General features: G+C 41.1%; 1 protein-coding gene across 2 annotated transcripts; it reads left to right on the top strand.

Moving 5' to 3' along the window:
- Positions 1-219: 219 nt before the first annotated feature.
- Positions 220-12,357, top strand: PDIK1L (PDLIM1 interacting kinase 1 like). 2 transcript variants are annotated; one of them, XM_021683576.2, is made up of 3 exons: positions 220-244; positions 2,677-2,978; positions 8,219-12,357. In XM_021683576.2, the coding sequence occupies exons 2-3, from the start codon at positions 2,694-2,696 to the stop codon at positions 8,957-8,959; spliced, it is 1,026 nt and encodes a 341-aa protein (XP_021539251.1). In that variant the 5' UTR covers positions 220-244; positions 2,677-2,693; the 3' UTR covers positions 8,960-12,357. The 2 variants fall into 2 exon arrangements, with proteins under 2 accessions (XP_021539251.1, XP_021539252.1); XM_021683577.2 differs by lacking the exon at positions 220-244 and adding an exon at positions 668-743 and having other exon boundaries at positions 8,219-12,316.
- The last annotated feature ends 4,000 nt before the right edge of the window (positions 12,358-16,357 follow it).

The following is a 16,357-nucleotide window of genomic DNA, read 5'->3' on the forward strand; positions in this document are numbered from 1 at the left end:
CGCACCCAGTCCCGCGCCGCCGCCGCCTGGGCAACTGCACCGTCCGCAAACATGGCTCAGTGACTCTGACAAAAGGTGCAGCCTCCCTCCCGGCGGGGCGGACGCCAGGCCTCCCAGCTCGCGCCGCGCCTCCCCGCGGGCCAACCCGAAGAGCTCCGCGTCCCGCCGGCACCCCAGGCCCGAGCCGAAGAAGATGCACCAGGCGTTCCGCCCCAGCGACCCCCGCACACCTGCCCGCAGCTCGGTAGGTGGGAAGGGGGGCGGGGAGGGAGCGGGGAGGCCGCGTCGGGCGCGCGCACCCCCAGGCCCGGACCTGCTGCCGCAGACCATCCCCGGGGCCCGCGGGCCGTGCGCGCCCGCTGCGGCTGGACGGTGACCGAGCGCCGGCGGGCAGCGGCCTCCCCGTTCCCGGGCCCGGCCACCCCTGCGGGGAGGGGCACTAGTGGTGCGTTCCGGAGCGCGCACACCTTCGGCGACTCCTGGCTCCTGCGAGCCGCGGGAGAGGGAGGAGGCTGGCGGAGCGCGGGGTGCGCGCCCAATAGGGATGGCGCTCGGCGTCCCGGCTCGCGCTACGGAAAGCCGGAGGGGGGCGGGGCCGCGCGGCGTAAGGGGGTGTGTCCGCGCGCACCACGGGGGCGCGCGCCGGTCTCTGACTGGAGGCCGCGGAGGCTGAGGCGCGAGCTGCCCGATAATGGCGGCCTGCAGAGCCCGTGAGAGGGAGAAGCGGCGGCGGCTATCCTGAGGTAAATTTGGCCCTTAGGCCCTGGCACGGAGGCCCTGCTGCAGAGCCGAGGGCCTTGCATGCGCCTCCCTCCCCGGGAGGCCTGTCACAGACCTGTCAGCGGAGTCATGCTAGGGAAGGCCCCGCGCTCCTCAGGCCTCCGGCCCGCACCCCTCAGGCCACCGGCCCTAGCTGCGGCCTCCTCTTCTAGCCCCTGGCCTCCTCCCCAGGCCCCGGGCCTCAGCCGCCAGCCACGAGGAGTTGAGGCAGCCGCAGGACTGGCTCCTCGGAGTGAAGGGCCTCGGGAGGATCCCCTCCGGGTTTCGTCTGGCCGCCGCCGGGGAGGGGGAGGGCCTGATACTCGGCCAATGAGCGGGGCGCTGAGCCGCCGCGTCGGCCACCACCTCTGCCCAGGACTGGCCCTTCCCCGGCCCGGCAGGTGTGTGGCCTGGCCCGCCGGCCGCCGAGCGCTGGCTTAGCGGGGCGGGCGTGGGGGCCCGGGAAGCGCTGGCCGGTCGCTTGGGTTCGCATGCAGGGATTTCATAAACGCCCTCTCTGCCCCTTACTCGGGTGCTTTCGTGTGTGGGTATGGGACCGCTTGCAAGACAGGAGCCACTTTGAAATAGATAGTAATTGGTGATCCACGGAGAGCAGGAAAGAGTGTCTACTGTGGACCTGGGGCAAGGATTCCGTGGCAGGATATCAGACACTAGGAAATGCAGTAGGAATTTGAAGGGGCGTTCCAGTTAGGGGAAGTGGGACTAAGAAGTGATCTCAGAAGCTTTCATTTTCTTTATTAAATCCATCCTATGGACTTAAAGTAGCTGTACCCATTTTTTCAGGCTCAAGAGTCAGTAGCTTCTTGTTCCCCCGAACTATACACTATGAAGATTGGATAATCTCTTGCCCATCGTGGCAATCTGCAAATAAGAATTTGTTCCTGAAGCTCATTAGAATCCTAACATTCTTTGGAGAATGATGTGGCACACTTTATAGACTTTCTTGATTCGACTCATGAGCGTTTCTGTGTGGGGCCTTTGCTTCTGCCTTTAAATGATTTATCAAGTTGAATGAATTTGAAAGAACTGTCAGAGGACAATTTTTGGTGGCAAAAATGGCCTATATCTAAATAGCTGTTGTTTAAATTTAACAACAGAAAGGTAACAATATTCCAAGTAGCTTGCTTTATTTTTAGAGGACCATTTTTCTCCACAGACTTTATTTTCATTTATTTTGCAAGAAATGAGGAAATAACATAAACAAAGTTAAAATAGGGACATACACAGTTTACTTTTTTTAAAAAACCCATTTTCAATTCTATATGTAATCTGGTTCACTTTCAGTCCCTAAGCACAAGCCAGGTGTTTGTATTTCTAACTTGGGAGGTTTTTTTGTTTTTGTTTTGACAATTTTATGAACTTTTGTGTGTGTCAGCTTTAAGGAGAAGCTGGAGTTTCTTTTTTGATGATCAGTAAATAAGAATGATGAATTTTTTGGTTTATTTTTAACAGTAATATTTTGAAGCAGTTTGTATGAGAGGCAGTATAGTGTAATGGTTATGGTTATGAATGTCAGAGCCAGATGGCCTGGTTTCAAAACCCAGGTCCACCAGTTAATAGCTGTTTTACCTTAGGCATGTTGCTTAAACTCTCTGTGCTTTAGTTTTCTCATCTATAAAATGACCATAATAGTATCTATTTCATAATATTGTTGTGAGGATCAAATGAATTTAATATTATGAAGTGCTTAGAACAGTTCCTGATACATGGTAAGTACTACCAAAGTGTTAGCTGCTTTATTATTATTATTATTCAAATATTTAGATTTGCCCAAGTTGTATCAAATATCTTTCAAGCACTGCAAACAGTGAGGCAGATAATTAAATCATACATAAGAAGGTATACAAGCCAGTAAGTATACTTAATTTCAACAGAGCACTTTGTTGATTTTTCCAGAAACTTTGACCTTGAAGATGGTGAGTAGCCAGCCAAAGTACGATCTAATACGGGAGGTAGGCCGAGGCAGTTACGGTGTTGTATATGAAGCAGTCATCAGAAAGACCTCTGCACGGGTGGCAGTGAAGAAAATTCGATGCCATGCACCTGAAAATGTTGAACTAGCCCTGCGTGAGTTCTGGGCACTAAGCAGTATCAAGAGCCAACATCCAAATGTGATTCACTTGGAGGAATGCATCCTACAGAAAGATGGGATGGTGCAAAAAATGTCCCACGGCTCTAATTCTTCCCTTTATTTACAGGTATGTGTGGTTGAATGGGAAATAGAAATAACTTGAACTTAGTATTGGTCAGCAAGAAGAGGAATAAAAGTCAAATGAGCTTCTACTTTTAAATGCAGGTGTTTGTATAGTTAGGAGTAGATAAGGTCTGCCAAGAACTAAGTAGATGTTTGCTTTAAAACAAGGTTTTATTTAAACCTGTGATGCAAATACCTAAAAATAACATAAGCCACCTGTTATGCCATGGTACTTGCCAATCTGCATGGGAATGGGGCAACACATGAAGCTAGAGAAGTGATCGAGATTAGAGTCTAATAAGTTCACTTACTTGAAATCAAGTTTTTTGGAACTGAAGCCAGAAGAAAAGGAAAAACTCCACAATCAATAGCATTACCCATATAGGTAATTTGGGCATTTCTTTATAAATTACTGATTTGCTGTTTTAGAGGGTTGTGTGGTTTCTTAACCATGCAACTCTAGTTAATTTTCATGAAGTATGTGGCATAGCATTTGAATGTTATCAATAGTGCTAATAGCGAACATTTGGGTTCCTACTCAGTTCCATACTCTGTGCTAAGTGTTTTAAAGGCAGTTGCTCAGAACAATCCTGTGAGGGTAGTACTATTATTATCATCATTACAAATGAAGAAACTGAGGCTTAGAATAGATAATGAATTTATCCAAGTCACATACCCAGCAAGTGGCAGAATTGGGAACTGAATGTAGGAGACTATCTGACTGCTAAAACTTGTGTTCCTTTAACTTCCAAATTACTCTTGCCTTCAAATTATGTTTTTTGTAGACCTGGGGAAAGCATTAACATAGGAAAAAGGGTTGTTTGTTTGTTTATTTATTTACTTGGTTGGTTGGTTGGCTGGCTTCTGACATAGATCAAAATCTCTAGTAGGCCTATATTTGCTAAAGAGAAAAGATACTTAAGACATAGCTAGTTAAAGACCAGAGAAAAATTTCTTAAGTCCAGTCATTCTTGGAAAAGGAAACAACTTTCCATGAGTATGTCTAAATTCAGAATTTTACCATCAGGGTACAGAAGTATGATTTTAAAACAACAGAAGCTTTTGGACCAGGATCAACAAAGAAACAAACACATTAATCTGTGTCATTAGAAACTTGCAGCTTTCATTATATGGTGAACAAATAATCAATCTTGAGAACCTAATTTATATTGCAGTTTAGCATGCTATATCCTGAAGTTTTACGTCTTAAGACAGTGACTATAGGGCGCCTGGGTTGCTCAGTTGGTTAAGTGGCTGCCTTCGGCTCAGGTCATGATCCTGGAGTCCCTGGATTGAGTCCTGCGTGGGGCTCCCTGCTCAGCGGGGAGTCTACTTCTCCCTCTGACCCTCCCGCTTCATGTGCTCTCTCTCTGATTCTCTCTCTCTCAAATAAATCTTAAAAAAAAAAAAAAAAGACAGTGACTATAAAGCACAACTACTTAGCCTCTATTCCATTTATTGTTTACTTTTTTATTCAGTATGGGGCGCCTGGGTGGCTCAGTTGTTAAGCGTCTGCCTTCGGCTCAGGTCATGATGGGATCGAGTCCCACATCGGGCTCCTTGCTCAGTGGGGAGTCCAGTTCTCCCTCTCCCTCTGCCCCTGCTTGTGTCCCCTCTCTCGCTGTGTCTCTCTTTGTCGAATAAATAAATAAAATCTTAAAAAAAAAAAAGTGCTTAGTATGTAAGTTGCACTGATAGAAAATATTAGAAACATTCTTTTTTTTTTTTTGGTAAAGATTTTTATTTATTTGACAGAGACACAGCGAGAGGGGGAGCACAAGCAGGGGCAGTGGGAGAGGGAGAAGCAGGCTTCCCAGTGAGCAGGGAGCCCGATCCGACGCGGGGCTTGATCCCAGGACCCTGGGATCATGACCTGAGCCGAAGACAGACGCTTAATGACTGAGCCACCCAGGCGCCCCTGTTAGAAACATTCTTACCACACTCCCTCTTAAAAGTGGATAAAACCTTGATGAACTTTGCCATTGAATTGGTCTACAAATACAAAGACATTTAAATATATGACTTAGTGCTAATGGTATCCTTGAGTCCAGATCAAGCAACCTTTATAGTAACTAGGTATTAGGTGGTCTTTGAAGGCTTTAAGATGTAAAGTATTGGGGTGCCTGGCTGGCTCAGTAGAGCATGCAACTCTTGATCTTGGGGTTGTAAGTTTGAGCCCCATGTTGGGTGTAGAGATTACTTAAAAAAATAAGAAGAAGAAGAAGAAGAAGATGTAAAGTACTTCCAGACTTGACCCAATGATTTTTTTTAATCTAAAGCACCTTTTTATTTAGTACTCTCTTTTATCTTTTAAAGGCTGATAGGCCTGTGTTTGACTTGTATCACTCTTGCTAGCTGTATGATCTTGGCTAAATAACTCATCTCTTCTAGCATCTGTATCTTCAGATGTAAAATAATAATAATTTTTACCTTCCATGGAAGTTGTCAAAATTAGAGATGATACAGTTATAATACTTGGCACATAGGAAGTACTCAGTAATAGGTAGCTCTATTAATTGTCTTTTCTATGAATTTATTTAGTTAAGACATTGATCAACACCTTGGCAAGTACCTTCTCTAAATTTACATCTGGTAAAAACAATTAAATCTATAGTGTGACCACAGAGTCCCTATGCATGGCTTTCTCCATTCTCTACACAAATTTGTGTTTTTTCCATATTTTTCTAGATGTTTTCCTTGTTCTGAATGATTAAGTTCTTAATAGCTAAAAAACTTACCTAGAAGAAAATGGAAAACAAATAACAGAGAATACAGTCTCAACATAGGAACTTAGTGGCCAGTCTGTATAACTTGTATAAGTGTCATCAATGAAAGGTACAGAATGATATAGGAGCGTATGATAGAGAACCTGACATAACCTGGGGTTCAGGAATTACGAACCGTTTCAACTGAAACTTGAAGGATAAAGAGGAGTTAGCCAGGTGAGTGAGAAAACTTTCCAGCCAGAAAGATCTGTACATACAAATGTCTTGAAGCAAAAAGTACAAAGCATTCTAAGAATTGAAAGAAGATAGTAAGACTGTACTATGCCAGGAGAGTTGTTTTAGATGAGACTAGAAAGATCAGCAGGGTCAGAGGATCCCATAGCCCATGTTAAAGACCTTAGACTGTATCCTGAGAGAACAGGGAAGCTGTTGAAGGACTTCAGGCAAGAGAACCAATGGCTGATGACATCCTCTACACCTGGAAATAAGCGGATTGGGCTCTCTCAACCAGCAGCCCTCAAACTATAGCCCTCAGGCAGTATTTATATGGCCCAGATGCTAAAAATAGTTTTTACATTTTTAAAGAGTTAAGAAAAAGAAATAAAGAAAAGAAAGAAAAATATGGAACAGAGACTTTATGTGGCTTGTCAAGCCTAAAATACTTACTATCTGGCCTTACTCTAAACCATTCTTTGAATGCTGGGACTTTGTGTTGCTCAAAGCTATTTAGGAAGTTTGCTTTTGAGAGTAAAGAGAAGAGAGGAAATGAAGAGTGATGGCACTGGTCTTTAATCTCAGCATATTTAGTAACAGTGCACCTGGTAAATAATTGTGTGATCTGTACCTTTCTAGTCTTTCATTTTCTGGCTCACTGGCAAACACATGGAACAAAGAAAATACACGCAAAAAAGACATCTGCAGACTGTTGCAATTACAGCTGTTTGCCATTGGGGGAGATGGTGTGAAAAGGTGTTCTTTGCTTCTGCCCTCCAAAATGACAAGAGGAAGTACTAGTAGACTTAAATGTAAAATTAGCAGTTCATTCATTCTTCAACAACTCTTCAGCTTCCCTGCTGAGTTTCTATTCAGGGGGTCTGAAAAGGCACCATGGGACAAATGCTTTCAAAGCACTGTATGCTGTATTTTAGAATGGTGTTCATATTCAGTAAAGTAATCAATAGTCTTGAATTTCAGGTAATAGAGTTATAATTTGATAATGATAACAAATAAAATAGCGACTTATTCTAGGTTTTCAGCTTGTAGCAAAGAAATATACAAACTCTGGGGCGCCTGGGTGGCTCAGTTGGTTAAGCATCTGCCTTCGGCTCAGATCACGATCCTGGAGTCCTGGGATGAGCCCCACATCGTGTTCCCTGCTTAGCGGTGAGTCTGCTTCTCCCTCTCCCTCTGCCATTATCCCTGCTCGTTCTTTCTCTCATTCTGTCTCTCAAATGAATAAATAAAATCTTTAAAAAAAAAAAGAAATATACAAACTCAGATTTGAATTTTTATATCAAAATGTAAAAATGTTTTTTTATAAATTGGTTTTTAGAAGCCATACAGTGATAGAGATAGCCAGTATATTTGCATTCTGGTTTTTTTTTTTAAGATTTTATTTATTTATTTGACAGAGAGAGACACAGCGAGAGAGGGAACACAAGCAGGGGGAGTGGGAGAGGGAGAAGCAGGCTTCCCGTGGAGCAGGGAGCCCGATGCGGGGCTCGATCCCAGGTCCCTGGGATCATGACCTTAGCCGAAGGCAGACGCTTAACGACTGAGGCACCCAGGCACCCCCAGTATATTTGCATTCTGCCTGTAGAAGTTTATCAAATAATAATGGCAGTCTTTATTTTTATCAGTGACTACAGGAAGGCTTTATTTCCTTAACAACTAGTGTTCCTGATCATTTTTCTCTTAATTTTACAGATTGTATAATGTTGATAGTATATGTCCAGTGAACAAGAAACATATTTCAGGCAGTTTAATTGAATAGAACTTCCTAATTGGTGTTTATACCCCAGTTGGCAATCTCCCAGGTCTTCTAGCTGCTGAAATGTCAATTTTTTCATGAAGCTATTGGCTAGGTAGGTAGAGTTCAGCTCCATTAACACATGCAGAAAATGTGTAGCCAGTTGGACATTTTTCAAAATAAAGCATTTATTTGTTTGTTTATGATTTAGTAAGCTCTGTGCCCAATGTGGGACTTAAACTCATGACCCTGAGATCAGGAGTCCCATGCTCTAGCAACTGAGCCAGCTAGGTGCCCCTAAAGCTATTTTTAAATAAGTTTTTACCTCTTGACTTTGAGATTTGGTGTGTATTCATTAGGGGCAAAGTGACAGTTTAAAGTACTGAAATTTAAAATAAAATGCACATATGAAAGCACTGACCAAATAAAACATTCACGGGATTTCTACTTTAATTGGGAGTCCAACTTATTAATCAGTTATTGTTTTCCCGTAGCTGAATTGTATAAACTGTGCAGATGGTTGTAATCTGTTTTTTCCCCCTTTTATAGCTTGTAGAGACTTCATTAAAAGGAGAAATTGCCTTTGATCCCAGAAGCGCCTATTACTTGTGGTTTGTGATGGATTTTTGTGACGGCGGCGATATGAATGAGTATCTATTGTCCAGGAAACCCAATCGTAAAACTAACACCAGCTTTATGCTTCAGCTGAGCAGTGCTCTGGCTTTCTTGCATAAAAACCAGATCATCCACCGAGATCTTAAGCCTGATAACATCCTGATTTCGCAAAGCAGGTTGGATACCAGTGACTTGGAGCCCACACTGAAAGTGGCCGATTTTGGTCTCAGTAAAGTTTGTTCAGCCTCTGGGCAGAATCCAGAAGAACCTGTCAGTGTAAACAAGTGTTTCCTTTCCACAGCCTGTGGAACAGATTTCTACATGGCTCCTGAAGTGTGGGAGGGACATTACACAGCAAAAGCTGACATCTTTGCTCTGGGGATTATCATCTGGGCAATGCTGGAAAGGATCACATTCATAGACACAGAGACAAAGAAGGAACTCTTGGGGAGTTATGTAAAACAAGGAACTGAGATTGTGCCTGTTGGAGAGGCGCTTCTGGAAAATCCCAAAATGGAACTTCTCATTCCTGTGAAGAAAAAGTCTATGAATGGGCGAATGAAACAACTGATTAAGGAAATGCTCGCTGCAAACCCTCAGGATCGTCCAGATGCTTTTGAACTAGAACTCAGATTAGTACAAATTGCATTTAAAGATAGCAGCTGGGAAACGTGACATATATATTGTTTGCAAATATCTTGGATGATATGCTGCTTATGTTTTAACAGTGATGCAACAACATAATGTGGCTGAAAAAGAATATAAAAAGCTAAACTCCACCTTCTAAGGGTTTAGATTTTATTGTGGGGTGTTTTTTTTCCTCGTTTTTCTTAAGTCCAAGCTGGCCATTTTGTTAGTATGTTTTAAATGTGTATTACCAATGTGGGTGTACATTTTTTAAAATGATCATTGGTAGAAGTTTGGCAGGAAAATTCTCTAAGAGCCAAGAAGAGAAGAAAGTCCAGTTTCCTGGAAATAAGTCTCTTAAGTATTTTAGACATTCCTTGTCAGTATTAGGAATTTCCATGGAAGAAGAGGTTTGCATGCTGGCAATGCAACCTTTGAAGCTTTGTAAAGGAAACATATATGTATATATTTATGTATATGTAAGTATGTGAATGTGTGCATTTTGCATTCCATATGAAGAAAATGCCACTTCTGTTTAAATTATTTGATGTAGGTTTGGGTTTTTGAGATTTGCTGGTGAAATCAGTGATGAAAAATAAAAGAACCTTCCCTCATCTTCCTATCCTGTCCCTCCCTCTAATGAAATCATACTACACTTTTTATTTTTGTAATATTATACAGCTTTTTTTAAGGCATCATTTTGGAGGGTCTACAATTATCCGATTAAACATAAACAAAATTAAGTGATCCAAAGCTGCTGAAGTATGTTTGAGCTCTCCAGTGCCCTATAGCTGCAGAAGTTGAATTAGCCATGCAATCATGTGGTAGCAGGTTGGCAAGGACCTTGATGATTCAGTCATACCTTCTTTAGGTAACCAAGCATTCAATTAACCAATTAAACCATTGCACTGGAACATGTCTGCACTTGAGCATCTGCAATCTGATAGAAATCTGAACACAGGAATCCTCTGTTTCTGAAAACTCTGCAATATATGAACTATCCTACTTGATATATTCAGTTTTGATTTCAAGACTGTCTAAGCCTCAGCATAAAGTTGAAGAAATAGAATGAGCTCTACCCTCACATTGCCTGCCCTGATACGGTCTCTTGTTTAATCACTGGAATTCCTTTCATTTTGGCACTAATGCTGTTTTCTCTTGCCTAATTTAACACAGTAATGATAGTGATATGGTTGTGTTAAATGTTGATTACCTTTTTCTGAAGTGGGAGATGATACCTATACAGCGTGGCAAATGGATGAAATACTGTGGCATCAACTATATCTTTCAAGTAGAAACTTCAAAGTTATTGATTGTATACAATCACTTGGTATGGTCTATGTCAAAAACCAATAGACTGTTACTCTAATTGAAGTTAGTTTGATTTTTGACCCTATGTGGTTGTCTCCAATTTGTTTTCCTATAAATGCAGATAATTAAAATCTAAGGAAAGTTTTGCTAAAAACAGAGTATTAGCCTTTAAGGTTAGATAGACTTTAAGACCATTGTATCTAGGTTAGTCTTTATAAAGCACTAGAATCTTTGGTCAAAGTAAAAAAAAAAAAAAATTAGAATACTGAAATTGTTAATAGTTTGCAGTCTCCTCAGCTTTTTTTTTCCTGAGTTTTTGTTTTTTTTTTTTAATTCAAGCATAGTTGACACCCAGTGTGTCTCCTCAGCTTTTTTGAACTTCCATAACCTTTGGAATTTTACTATCATAATTTTTTCCTTACTTAAAATGTGTTTGGGAACTTGAGAAGGTGAAAAAGCACAAAAAATTAAGAGTATGTAAAATTCTGAATTATGCGTTACTTGGTCTGGAAGTTTAAAATTTGGACTGATATAAAACCTTTTATTTTTTTTTAAATAAAGCCTTTTAAAATAAAAAAAATCATATACTTTGAACATCACTTTCAAGCTAATAAATACAAGACATTTTTTGGAAATGAGAGGTGGAAATACACTGGAACCTCATGATAATTGACCCTCTGGATCACCAAATTACTGTAACACAGATCTGGCCAAGGGGATTGAGTTACTGGAAGTGAAAAGTATTATAATGTTGCATCAGTAACATTGCACTTCAGTAGAGATTCATGATGATTCGGGTGATAGTATGCCAGTGCGTTTGCTCTTCAAATATCCGTGTGCTTGGAGCCATGGTTTCCTAAGTACATAGTTTTTTGGTCTTGCCTCATTTAAAATAGTTAACAATTATCATTTATTTTTAAAGATTTCACCTGTGAAGTGAATTCTTTCTTTCATTGGCAGCAAAGGTATGAGGTGATCGGGAAGTTTCTCCTGGAATTTTCTCAAGTCCTTGTATTCTAAAATAGTCTATGATACCAAGCAAAATGATAGTAAGTTCTTTGTCTTTGTTTTTTCAGTCAGGAGGTATTTATTCAGTACCTACTGTGAGCTCAGCACTAAAGGTCAGTTGGTAAAAGGACAGTTTAAAAATGGCATATAGCCACAGGCCTTTTCCAGCCAGGAGTAAGAAATAAAAGAAGGTTGATGATACTTGGAAATTCCTGGATATTTGCTAGAGGAAAAATGAAAGCAAAAATTTGTGCACAGTGCCTTGCCCATAATAGGTACTCAATAAACAATTATTCCTCAGAGTCTCTTGCCATGGTTTATAGTGTTTTATGAAATTTGTCTTAATTGAAAAAAAGACCAAATATTTCAAATAAGCTTATAGGCAGCTGTGGCCAGTTAAAATATGGGGTTGTACAGTTAGTTCCTAGAATGTTATTTTGCACTAGTTGTCGCTTAGAAAGACGGAGTTCCTGTAGATTTTTGGTGCTAAGGGATACTTTGTCATTATGATGAAGTAAGTGTTAAGTGTCAGATAAATAGCACACTGAATAGTTCTTTCTGCTGGTCTGTTTTTTCCTCTTTGTTGTTGTTGTTGTTGTTTTTAATTGTAAAATGTTTATCAATCAAACTATTGTAGCAGCTACAAAATAATTCACCAGCATGACAAAATGGTCAAAAAAATAAGTCATCAGCACTTCAAAAATGAAAGCAACTTTTGAGATTTTCTTTTAAAGTTGTCAAATATATTTTATGAAGAATTTATAAAAGGGGAAATGATTGTAATTTATTGTTCATGACTTTTTTTTTTTAAATAAAGTGAGTTTCAACAAAAAAAACCCAACACCCTGAAAATTTTATATTGTTGATTTGCTGGCTCTGTCTCCTAGTTCTGTAGTGTTTTACTTCATGAACATAAAATAGAGGGTATAAAATTTGAAACAATGTCATTTTCAGCCTTATCTATTAAGTGAAACTTTCTGTAATAGAAGCTATTGCTGAGGAAAAGATCATTGAATTATAGGAATTTCTTTCAGCATTTCAAGTTCTCAAAGTTTAATGCTTACTATCTTGCTTTATTTGTCAGCAGAACTTGTATTGCCTGAAATAAATGATTTTTTTCATTAATCCTTCTATCTCACTAAGATGAGGATGCATCCCAGACTCAATGAAATATAGTATATATACCAGGAGGAAGTAATTTTTCAACCTATAACTTGAAAGCATGGTTTCCTTTCTATAAAGTCATCTGGTCCGCCTTTTTTCTTTTATAGGTTTTATATGGTTGCCTTCTCCAGAATGAAGTACTGAAGATACAGTGCACTTAGTGGTCCCAAGGACCAGCAGAGGGAAAAATGGGAGACAGAAAACATTAATGCTACATGTGATCTAGCAACAAATAGGAAAGTAGGCATCAGGAATTGTGGCTGCTTCTGACTCTGCCACCTTGTCCTGGCATAGCCTTTGTAGACAGGCAAATTTTGCATTCTATTTAGAGATTAGAGTTTTTTTTAATTGCATCTTAAACTATAAATATTTGCATTTACTAGCTTCTTTGTAATCCTTTGCAGTTTACAAAGAGCCTTCACATGGTTTTTAAGAATCTTTTCAGTGGGTTTTACTTAAAATAGGGACTGGTTTCTTGATGAGGAAATGAAGAGTAGTAACACCAGTTAGTGAGGTAATGGTGTAAGGGTTTTAGTACCTAATCTCAGACTCCAGTTGGAGTTTTCTCTAACAACAAAGCTTTATCTTCCTCACTGAAGGAATGACCCCTGGTTGTTTTGGCCTTTTCTTTAAATTCAAATGTTGCTCTCTTAGTCAACCAATCGTAGGTATCCTCTAAAATGCAGTGTAATGATAGACAGTTGGTTTGTGGTTAGATAAATACTCCCACTTGAGAAAACCTCCCCGCCACACCTCTTGAGGGCACGGAGCTGTCTTGCGTCTTTTAAAGGCAGTACTTTATCTTTTGCAATTACTTCTCATTGGTTAGAAGGGAATTGTTTCGTTTTGTTGTTTTGGTTTTTTTTTTTAAGATTTTATTTTTTTATTTTTTTGTCAGAGAGAGACATAGCGAGAGCAGGAACACAAGCAGGGGGAGTGGGAGAGGGAGAAGCAGGCTTCCCGCAGAGCAGGGAGCCTGATGCGGGGCTCGATCCCAGGACCCTGGGATCATGACCTGAGCCGAAGGCAGACGCTTAACGACTGAGCCACCCAGGCGCCCTGTTTCGTTTTGTTTTTAAGATTTTATTTATTTGACAGAGAGAGACACAGCGAGAGAGGGAACACAAGCAGAGGGGAGAGGGAGAAGCTGGTTTCCCGCCGAGCAGGGAGCCCAATGTGGGGCTCGATCCCGGGATCCTGGGATCATACCTGAGCCGAAGATAAATGACTGACCCACCGAGGCACCCCTAGAAGGGAATTGTTAAAAAAAAAAAAAAAAGTGTCTTTGACTTCACTCTTTCACTTCCTGCTCAGCCCTGGTATTTGGTATTTCAAGCTTAGCTTGTTCTGAGCAGAAGTTAGGCAACTTGGTATTACCGAATGCATCATGGCCTAGTGGCTAAAGGATAGGTTTGCTGTAGCAGATCTCCTATTAAACACTAGCTTTTGCAAATACCTACATAATTAATATGTGGCATTGGGCAAGTCACTTCATTCTGAGCCTTTGTTTCCTTATCTGTAAAATGGAGATGGTACACTGGATGATGATATGTGCATTTCAGAATTTTTGTTAGGGTCAGAGATAATACACATAAAGTGCCTGGCATAATACCTGGCACATTAAGTTCTCAAATGGTAGCCATTGTGGTTGTGTTCTGATTTTGACAATATGTTGAATGAATGAATGAATGGATTCTCAATGAGCCAGGCTTCAGCTATAGCTTTCATTCTTCTCCCCTTTGGGAGAATCTGATGAAAGCATTACATCCTCTCCTCAGGAAAATGTTTGCCTGTGATTTCAGGGGAAACTTTGGGGATGATGGGATGGGTATGTTCATGGGTTTCATACATATATCAGAATTCACCAAACTGTACTTAAATTTATGCACTTTACATCAATTATAATTCAATAGTCATTTAAATTTTTAAAAACTGATCCCTAGGATTCATCTCATATTAATAAAGTGAGAATTTCGGGCGCCTGGGTGGCTGAGTTGGTTAAGCAACTGCTTTCGGCTCAGGTCATGATCCTGGAGTCCCTGGATCGAGTCCCGCATCAGGCTTCCTGCTCGGCAGGGAGTCTGCTTCTCCCTCTGACCCTCCTCCCTCTCATGCTCTCTGTCTCCCATTCTCTCTCTCAGATAAATAAATAAAAAATCTTTAAAAAAAAAGAAAAATAAAGTGAGAATTTCAGTAGGTAGTGCACTCACATTAATATTTTTTAAGTATAGTGATTCTAATGTGAAAATGGTAAAATATTACAATTAAAACAGTATTGGTCAGATTGTGGGATAGGCAGAAAAAGTCATAGTATAGTGATATTTTTTAGATTCACTTACCTCCTAGCAACCAAGAGCACAGACCCATTTCAGCACCCCACCCCAAACTCAAGTACCTATCTTCACTTTCAGACTCTGTCTGCCTCATAGTAGAACGCAGCCGTGTTTCTGGAAACAGAAGACGTCATGCATTAAATCACTATCAGGTACGTTATTCTAGGGCGGGCCTTCTTAAGCAGGAATCCAACAAAGGAATACAGCCTCGTCAGTGGACCCACTAGAATTATAAGCAAAATTTTATGTGAATATCCATTTTCCATGGGGAAAGTTCTTAATTTTTAGCAAATTCTTAAAGAAGTCCAAAAGACTAAGAACCACTATGCTAGTCACATAAGGAACCATTGCATGAGAACTCTGGATGCAGGGTACATGGAGTGGATGGACATTGAAAAGAAAAGAATGGACACAAAAGAGATTGGAAAGCTAAGTCACAGATCCGCCGACTGGAGTTGACTGACTTGACAACGACAACCATTCTTTTGTAGGTCTTCTTGTCAGAACACTACTGTGTCTGCAGGGGCTCTGGTCCTTCTCCAGCTGGCTCATAAACTAATGGGCCTGCTCCACGGGCTTGTCTTGGGACCTGCCTTTTCCAGTTTAGCAGGCAGGACTTCCTGAGGCTGATGAGATTGGTGGGCCCTCAACCCCTCTGCTCTAATCATATCAATACCAGTGGTTCTTCTAGTCTTTCCCAAAGGAATGTCAGTGCCTATGGGCTACAATGGGCTGTAGAGAAGAAAATGTTCTTTGAGGATAAATTACATGTTTATCTGGGCTCACTTTCAGACTAGGCCCCGTCCTTAGAGAAGAACCTTCCTGACTTCAGGATTTCTTTTAGGGACATAGGACCAAAAGAGTCTAATAGGGTGGTGTCTCCTGCCTTCATAATAATTAATTACTGTCAGCACTAACTAGGAATAATTTCTAAGAGCCCTTCCAGTTCTAAGATTCAATGAGTCAATTCAACATGGAAAATTACTAATGAAAGGATTATGAGATTTACAAAGGAAGGTCACACATGCCTGCCCTCGGTTGAGAAAACAAAACACACAATGTATCACTATAAATTTCCTCAAAGACACCAAGAGATAAGAAGCATCACATTCCTTCATCCTTCTAGAACAGCCAAGATTAGATGGAACTTCTCCAGAATCATCCACCAGACTTGGAGAAAGTCCTCTGGTCCTCACTCTGTCCATTCTCTGAGATGCTTACTGACCAAATCCCTAGGCCAACCCTACTCAAACACCAGGGTCTTAGTCCCCGTTCCATCCTGTCAGAAATCTCGCTGCCATGGTCACTATTGGAGCTCAATTCTCACAGAAATCAGCCATACGTCCATCCCTTCAGTCTCAGGAGATCCCACCTTTGCCGAGGTGGGTAGGGTTGCTTGTTCCTCTGTCTTTCAACACTTTGAGCCATTTCATTGCCCTTGAGACTTGAAAAGCAAAGCATTTGTCTCTCCACTGGGACAAGTGAAGCCCTAGGCCTCCAGTACAGAAAGCGCTATTGCCCTCTTAAAATGGCAATAGGAAAATTGCCTTTCAAGAAATTAGCACCACTGTGTGCCCTGGACTTTTTTTTTTTTTTAAGATTTTTATTTATTCATTTGACAGAGATAGAC

Source organism: Neomonachus schauinslandi, chromosome 4, assembly GCF_002201575.2.
Source record: "Neomonachus schauinslandi chromosome 4, ASM220157v2, whole genome shotgun sequence".
NCBI classification, from domain to species: Eukaryota; Metazoa; Chordata; class Mammalia; order Carnivora; family Phocidae; genus Neomonachus; species Neomonachus schauinslandi.

Excerpts from the sequence above, each read along its gene's own strand:
- PDIK1L (XM_021683576.2), top strand. The coding sequence starts at position 2,694 with ATGGTGAGTAGCCAGCCAAAGTACGATCTAATACGGGAGGTAGGCCGA. Across the intron at positions 2,979-8,218 it reads ATTCTTCCCTTTATTTACAG|CTTGTAGAGACTTCATTAAA; the intron begins GTATGTGTGGTT and ends CCCCTTTTATAG.